Source organism: Liolophura sinensis, chromosome 2 (assembly GCF_032854445.1).
Source record: "Liolophura sinensis isolate JHLJ2023 chromosome 2, CUHK_Ljap_v2, whole genome shotgun sequence".
Classification (NCBI taxonomy): Eukaryota; Metazoa; Mollusca; class Polyplacophora; order Chitonida; family Chitonidae; genus Liolophura; species Liolophura sinensis.
In genome coordinates, this window is record NC_088296.1 from 18525183 (window position 1) to 18534140 (window position 8958).

The 8958-nt window shown below is 40.2% G+C and overlaps 1 protein-coding gene across 1 annotated transcript; it reads left to right on the top strand.

The window, feature by feature from the left end:
* The first annotated feature begins 429 nt into the window (after positions 1-429).
* Positions 430-7370, top strand: LOC135463079 (uncharacterized). Its single transcript, XM_064740397.1, has 4 exons — positions 430-574; positions 3095-4104; positions 4750-5014; positions 6091-7370. Exons 1-4 carry the CDS (start codon positions 460-462, stop codon positions 6582-6584), a joined length of 1884 nt encoding a protein of 627 aa, XP_064596467.1. The 5' UTR covers positions 430-459; the 3' UTR covers positions 6585-7370.
* Positions 7371-8958: the final 1588 nt, after the last annotated feature.

The window sequence follows — 8958 nt, forward strand, 5'->3', positions numbered from 1 at the left end:
CTTGAGTTCATGTATAGGCAGTGATAATTACTTTAATCAATGAAGGATAGTAAAGTACAAAAATTAAAAATTTTTGTATCTCAAATTGTCCATCAAAACAAACCAGGAAAAAAAGAAATTCAATTTCGGTTGAAAGAAAAACTCAGTTTTACCAAGAAAGTGGTGGTGGGTACCTGGAAAGTGATTTCTTTGAACCCCTGCAAACTTAAATACATGTATGTAGGTGAAATACAGCGGGTACTATCCCACAGTAGGTCAGTGTTTGGCTTCTACATGTACATGTAATGCTACATAAACTGTTCTTGTTTATTTTCAGGTCAGCAAATCCACCAGTCTGTCCCCCCCCCCCCACCACTCCCCTCTCCGAGTCATTGTGATAAAATATTCCTGAAGTGAATCACTAGATTACATGTACAGTGGTGATGAGACGGAGAGGTCAACTGAGTTTTAAGGTCAGACATGACGTCCTGGGTGTACAAGTGTAGACGGTGTCGCTGTGCCCTGTTAACAGATCGGTCCCTGCTTACCTCCCATGAGGAGCCGTTGACTGGGGCAGGAGAGTCTGCATTGACAGGTAAGTCCATACCAGTTTGACGGGGTAAGAAACTATATCAGCGGGGAGTGATAACAGAACCTTACTGTTTTATTAAAAGGAACATGTATTGCAAATCTTCAAACCCTAACGGACTTTTGGGACAATACATTTGTCAGATAACAGAGTTAAGATCCCAGCTAACTGTACACAGACAACAGATTTTCAGTGAAAAACACTGTTTTCTTCCTGTTAGTCAAAACCAAGCTTTGTTAGATGTTAAAGAAACTCTGTTTATTAATAAACTGTATTAACCTGGTCTGAATGGAAGCCATTGGCCAAAGGTCTTGAGCATTTGACCACACTGGTGTATTAATTAACCATGCATTGTTGTACATTGTTTAAGAATATAATGTTTGATGTGCATAATGAACTGTTTAATGTGCATAATGAACTGTATTATATTGTTTGGTTTTACACCAATTTATAAAGATAACTATTATTATAATTTTTGATATCTCTTTGTGTATAGCTGTTCAGAACACTTTCACATGTCCGTACTTGAAAATTTGTTGTCCCAGTGACCTTTTACATCCTGGAAACATGCCAATTTATAAAGCCTGTCAAACTGTTACACTTCATTCCTTGAAACTGCAGTGTGAATACAAAGATGTAGAAAGTTGAGAAGGCTAACTTGTTGTTTTATTTTATCATTTCTCCATTTAAGAAAAATCTTACTTTTATACCTATATGTACGTGTATAGTTTTTGCAGTACAACTGAATGAACTGGGCATAGTCTCATTGTAATTGTCCAACCTTTTTTCCAACTTTGCAAGGTGTTTATTCAGGCATATTGTGAAGGCATTATGCTTTGTTGACTGATAAAATTATGCTTTGTGTGAAGCCCTGCTATTGACCAAGTTTTGTCTCCAAAATCACATTAAAATATGCATAAATTGCATTGAAAGTTGCTCTTTCGTGTGTGAAAAGATTGGAGAATTAGGGTTATTGCTCTGAGGGGCTATATTATTGTGCTAACAGGAAAACGTGTCCAAGTAGTCTTATAGGTATCACCAGAGGAACGCTTCACTTCACAATTTAAACCAATGACAAATGATATTAGGGGGCCTCCGTGGCTCGGTTAGCGCACTAGCACAGCGTAATGACCCAGGAGCCTCTCACCAATGCCGTCGCTGTGAGTTTAAGTCCAGCTCATGCTGGTTTCCTCTCCGGCCGTATGTGGGAAGGTCTGCCAGCAACCTGCGGATGGTTGTGTCTGGTTTGTCTCTGCCTGGTTTCATGCCACCAAAATGCTGGCTGTCGTGGTTTAAGTGAAATATTCTTGAGTACGGCGTAAAAACACCAACCAAATAAATAAATAAATAAATCAAATGATATTACAGCTGGAATAAACCAATGACAAATGATATTACAAACTGGAATAAACCAATGACAAATGATTTTACAAACTGGAATAAACCAATAACAAATGATATTACAAACTGGAATAAACCAATAACAAATGATCTTACAAACTGGAATAAACCAATAACAAATGATCTTACAAACTGGAATAAACCAATGACAAATGACATTACAAACTGGAATAAACTAATGACAAATGATATTACAAAGTGGAATACTGAACTTGCATGACTTTTATAAGCACTGACTGCACTTAAAACATATGATTTGTCATAAAATGACCTGGAATTAAAGCCGTCAACTTCTGTAGAGTCTATGTACATGTAGTTTATCCACATAACTCTAGGTTATCATCAGATGTAAATCATATCTTTTATGTCTAGTGTCTTATCTGGTACTGCATTTAACCAGTTTATTATACTGAGGATGATAAGGGGATTGAGTGCTGTGAAGTGAACTCACAGCTTTTTTTTTCAATACAGGTACAGCATATGTTCTGTATGTGGGAAGGTCTGTCATCAACCTCTGGATGGTCATGGGTTTCCCCCCGGGCTCTCCCCGGTTTCCTCCCACCATAATGCTGGCCGCCGTCATATAAGTGAAATATTCTTGAGTAGGGCGTGAAACACCAGTCAAATAAATAAAAGCATGTGCTTTCATCGTACACGCACATGTATTTCACCTTTTCAGTAAGTTACCAAGTGATGCAGTTTTCTTTATTCTGATTATTTCACCCACCTTATAGCTATTTGTGCCATTTGATTAATTTCTTATCAGATACACTTATGTTTTGGCATTAAAAGAATCGTTTTAAAACTTTTTTATGCTTCTAAGAGAGCAATTTTACAAACCAGACTTACCGTAAAATGCAGTATTTGTCTCCATATAAAGTCAGAGAACGGATGATACAAAATTTGCAATTTTACTTGAAATGATATCGAACTGTTAAAGACTAGAAAAAGTGTAAAACTCTCTGATTGCATTTAATTGTTTGAAGAAAAAAAATGAAAATATGTGATTGAAGATGTTTCTTGATGTGCATGTGATTTTCTGTTTTACTTTTTGATCTGTAAGTTCTGGGACTTTGTATTTATAAGCAGGAAGTAATCAGTGTTTTGTGTTTTCTGATTGTGCAGACTGTGACAGAAAATCCACGGTCTGGTATGTATCCACCGAAGACTCCTGTCCAGACTGGGTGACCAGGTGCTTGAACAAAGGAGAGTGGTGTAAAGGGAAGCTACTGTGTCCAAAGTGCCGTGGCAGACTAGGATCATTCGACTTCACTTCCTCTCAGAGGTGTCACTGCGGTGCAGAAATATGCCCTCCAATACACATCAACAAAAACAGGGTCGACTGTTTCTCCGAGAAACTGGATGTGGGAATGAAAATAACTGACTGGGAAGCGGAGAATACTGAAGTGGAAATGACGAACAGATGCGGCAGTGGAGAAGCAAGGATGGCTGCAGTTAGAGTTGTCTCCCCTTATGAACCTTGCGCTTATGTTGCAGCAGACAGAGCTCAAAGCACAGAACGTACGCAGCATTGTGATGGAGGAACAGTGAGAAAGCTGTGCAGTAGCAAATGTAACGAAAGGCCAGACGTGAACAGTGTTGGTAGAGACGTTAGTATATCGGGTGGCAACGAAAGTAGAAACTGTACACATTGGCCTAATTTACGGGAAAACCCCAGTCATAATACTCAACCGGACACAAATTGTGACCAATCAGCATGTAATTTAGCGAAATCTCAAGAGAAAGCCGTGGATCAGGTGGACCAGTTGTGGATGCACAGTCCGTCGACGGGTGTAGGCAAGGAAGCGCATTCGCAGAGGTTCTCATCCAAGCGCAGGCCTCGACACAAACGCGTCGCAAGTGACTGCAGCTGGCTGCGTGATAAACAGTGTTTAGACTTTGCAACGACAACCACCACACCTCCGCCCAACAATCTGCCTCGCAGTACCAATAGCTGTGACAATCTCAACTCTATCTCTGTAGGGGCGGAGGATGGTCAGTCTCGTCAACATGGTAACCGCAGTGTCCCGATTTCGACAAGCCTACTGGGGAAGCGATACGGCCATAGGAGAGCCCAGTCAATGACCGTCACCAGTAACAGGTTTGAATTCCTGCAGGAGGATGTTGAGTCTCAGGTACAGTTAGGTTTTGGCCTATAGCGTCGTGAAATTTTATTTAATGATTTACTGCCATAAGCAAGAATGTTTACATATGTACATGTATATGCCTATCGTGATGGGTGGTACATTGGTATGGCGTTGTCAGAGAGTGTGACTGTCGCCACTCCATACAACTATAACCGATTTATATGCATGTAGACATATCAAATTTCTTGACCTTTAAGTTTAAGTTTTTGTCAAATTTTTGTCATACACTTGGTTTTTTTTTAATGATACAAACGAAATTGAAAGTCTGTTGATTTACTCTGCCAAGATTGGGGTATGTTGAGGTTTGGAAACTTTCATCAAAGGCACTGAGATTTTATGGATGATGTTTTTATGGAAGATTTTATGGAAGTCTAATATTGAAGATCTTCACAGAAGACTGTGCATTGTTGTATACAGGATCGTGACTATTCATAACCTGGACTTTCAAGAAAACATGTAAATCATGTAAAACATGAGCATCAGTTTCTTAAAGAAGCTCTGCCCAGTTTCCCCCCCCCCCATCCCCACTATAATGCTGGCCACCATTGTATAAGTTAAATATTCTGGAGCACAGTGTTCAACACCAATCAAAAGGATAAATAAATAAAAAAATTAGATGCATCTTATTTTCAGGGTTTTTCGCGATCACCCCAAAGTGGACCAGACAATCGTAAGCATCATATGGACAGGCCTGTTGCTATGGAGACTGCAGATCCACCTGTGCCAGAGGAATATGTGTGTCCTGTTTGTCTGGATCTGTTCTGCTATCCCCACAGTTGTCTCCCCTGCCGCCACTCTTTCTGCGAGTCTTGTCTTCGTCAGCTAGCCCGTAGTCAACCCGAAAAAACCGCCTGCCCTATGTGTCGTCAAGTGATTGTACAGTGTCAGCCACAGCATAGTAAGTGTTTAACAGGGCGCAGAATACTGCCCAGATAATATAGCTATACCTGACAACTGCTTTTATATTTTTCTTAACTGACGTAGGGCTTGCCTCTGTTGTTGCCTCTGTATCACTTTGCTGCTATAAAAAAAAAACAAGTATAAGTGTCATTTCATGGTTTCATTTGCCTGTGGTTGTTTCGTCGCCACTTCTTGGGGATCCACAGGAATCTCTGCTTACCAAGAAATGTGTTGATGACTTTTCAGCACTTTTCAGCATTGTTTACAATGGTTACAATCATATGCAGCATGTGATCAATTTCCAGAGATTTTAGTCATGTGGAATAGCCAAACGGTACGGTTAATTGCGAAATCTACCGTTCCTGCCACAAATTAGGAATAAATCTGTCTTGAGTTTGGAGTGGCGGGTGCATCAAGATATTGTGTTTGACACTGAGCACCCAATGCTAGTGCCAGGTGCGCTGTCTCATCTCCGCCCACCGTGGGTAGAACCCTGAGAGTTCCTACACCCGAATCCACAAAGTGTATAACCAGTTCAAATCTATTGTTTAAACATAAAAGACGAAGACAGAATATTATTTAAGGACAGTGATATTTTGCATAATACGCTCGATGCTGTTAGAATTGAGAGCTCGTAAAATTTCTTCTCACCTGTAACAAAGCGATGAACTTCTATGTCCTCTTCTTCATGACATCACAATTACCTGTGTGTTTTCTCGTAAAACAGCTAGGTAGTACACAAGCACTGCCAACGTCGCAGAACAAAACGATATGTTCTGACCCTTTAGATTAGCTTGCTTTGAGTCTCCCATTACTGATCATCATAATACATGTATATATCACATCTGGGTAAAATAGATTTCTCAGAATACATGTATTGCAAAATGACAATCTGCTGCCTTTCTTGTTGGCTGTTTCAGGCTTATTTGTATTAAGCATTGGTTTCATTTCAGCTGACCCTTGACTGTTAAGGTTGTCATACAGAAACATTTTTGATATTGGCGTAATATCCCAACTAAGTGACTAAAAGATTTGTTATGTTTGTTTATTTATTTTTTTCTGTTTTGTTTGTAGGCCTATCTTTTCTACTGAAGACCAATTACCCCAATCACTACAACCGACGACGAAAGGCGTTGAAAAAACAACACGGAAAACTCCATCCCCTCCCCAAACTCAAGGCTGACCTACGGCACAAACTAGGCGTGGTTATGCAAAACAGGCTTCGGGGTCGAAGGTTACGTGAGATCTGTCGAGACCACTTCATAATGACTTTTTTCGTGTACACGGGAGCGGTTGCTTTGCTGTTGGGCGTGTTTCTTTTGCTAATCCTCATATGTTGCAAAAGCCTGTTCTTTCTGTTCCTGCTTCTTCAGTGGCTGGCTGTCACTGCAGTGCGCTGTGCTACAGGCGCTGCCGATCTGGCGGTCATGGTCAGTCCAACCCTCATCGCCACACCCACAGACGCAGTGGCAGCCAATCGCGTGATTCTCTCAGTGGTAGCCTTAGCGACTGTGTATAAACTCTGGATAGGTTTGTGGTCGAGGGATCGTGGAGCTGGTAGAACGTGACAGCATCCTCAGCTCGTGTTCGGGGGGCTGTCCACAAATGCAGTGGTTAGAGGGAGTCCAAACAGCCCTTTCTGAGATCAGTTTAACAGGATTTTCACATTTCATCAATCTTGCATGAGAAGTTCAGAAAACTTCAAAAGAGTCCAGATACATAGCACTAATTTCAGGGCCATATCTAGAGTGACTTTGGTTCTGGAAAACATTTTGGCTCCCAAACTGTTGGTGCCCAAACTAAAACAGTTGTATTAAAAACAGGAAGTACGATGGTTTGCCAATAAAAAGTAAAAAGTTTTCATATAAATATCTTTCATTCACATTCACTTAAAAGCTTTTAGAAAGCATCATTTTAAGTTGAAGTTTCAAAATTTCTTTTTGTGCACAGTCAAAAAAAGTCACCATTAAATTACGGGATCAGAACTTTTAATGTTTTTCTAGATATGGCCCTGAATTTTGTATGTATATGACCCCGTGGAAGGGAGCATATAGCTTGCTGTATGAACTTGTGCTCTGTATTCATGATTGTACGAAGGAAACATCTTTAAAAAGGTGTAATATTTTACTAGTGGATATACAGGTAAATACACAACATGTGCAAGGCTTGTTTTGACCTTTTGTCTTGTACAAAACAACACATGGCGATGTACATTGTACCTTTTCTCATGTACGGGCGTCTCACATGACTCAAGTCTATATTGAACTGCCCACTAATAGTGACTGTACCCTTGTAGAGCATGAGTACTAGTTACGTTATATAACCAATTACGTTACCAGGGCGGACTTTTACAAAACTTTGTAAGTCCTATTTCTCGTCATTTTTGTTTTTATTTTATTTCTGTTCTCTTCGTAAAAGACCTTGCCTAGGTTATAGCTGTATTGGGTAAGGTGACATCACTAATGAGAATAGTTACAAAGTTTTGTGAATTTGACCCCAGGTCCTAATTATGGTGCACTCAGTTAGTATACAGAAACATTTGAATGGAATATACCTGCAATATACTAAGTGTACAGGTGTATGTATTAGTGGGTACTGGATAGGGGTGAAACGCCACACACGTGCGTTTGGACAACTGAAGACAGAATACAACTGAACAAAACTATGTGTACCTTGGCAGCCAGCATTGCCAACATTACAACTGTGTGGTAGCTAGTAATGCACTTTTACATTGTGCTCTGTAAAAAGTATCTTCCCTGTTTTCCGTTTATTTTCATATTTTTTGAAATACATGCAGCTTGTGTTAATTGGCTGTGTGTTTTTTTGGTTCTCAGCAGTATGGATTTTGGTGCATCCGAAATGGTTTACATATACACTTCGTATATCAATCCATGTTTGCTCTTGACTGTCAAGATTGTGTGTGTAACTCCAATATATACTGAGACATACAGGAGCTAAGATGTTGATATCCAGGGACAAGAAGATAAACCAGCTTCCAATACAACAACAACATGATTAATAGGACTAATGTCTTCATTTTTTTGTTTTTTTTTAGGAGAGTGTAAATGAATTCCCATGGATTAGATGTACGTTTTTTTCTAATCCAGTACCTCAAAGCAGTTGGTCAAAGTGAAGATTTTAATACATATTAAAAGTGAACATATTTTGGGGGCTGTATATACCTATGAAACGATGTATATAATTCTATTGTACCTGTAGTTTTCACGTAGTGTTTGTCTGACGAGCTGACAAGAGTTGGATTCCTGTTGAAATTAAAGTTAAAGTTGAAATTGAATTAAAATGCAGGATTATAAACTTGTTTGGTCAGGGTGTAATATTTATATGTGTATAGCCTATATGGCGTACTTACATGTATAGTTTCATGGTTGTTACTTACTACAACGTTTATTGACTTTATTGCTTGAGTTAACCTGAGTATAGAGCCTTGTGCTAAGTACCAGACAACTGTGTTGTACTGTGTGGTTGGGAGCCTGCACAGCACTGCCTGGTTGAGAGCCTGCACAGCTCTGTATGGTTGGGAGCCATATAGCACTGTGTGGTTGGGAGCCTGCACAGTACTGCATGGTTGGGAGCCATATAGCACTGTGTGTTTGGGAGCCTGCACAGTACAGTGTGGTTGGGAGCCATATAGCACTGTGTGGTTGGGAGCCTGCACAGTACAGTGTGGTTGGGAGCCATATAGCACAGTATGGTTGGGAGCCTGCACAGCACTGTGTGGTTGGAAGCCATATAGCACAGTGTGTTTGGGAGCCGTACAGTACAGTATGGTTGGGAGCCTGCACAGCACTGTGTGGTTGGAAGCCATATAGCACAGTGTGTTTGGGAGCCGTACAGTACGGTATGGTTGGGAGTCATACAGCACTGTGTGGTTTTCGAGCCATGCAGTACAGTATGATCATCACTATTGTGACTATTTTGCAG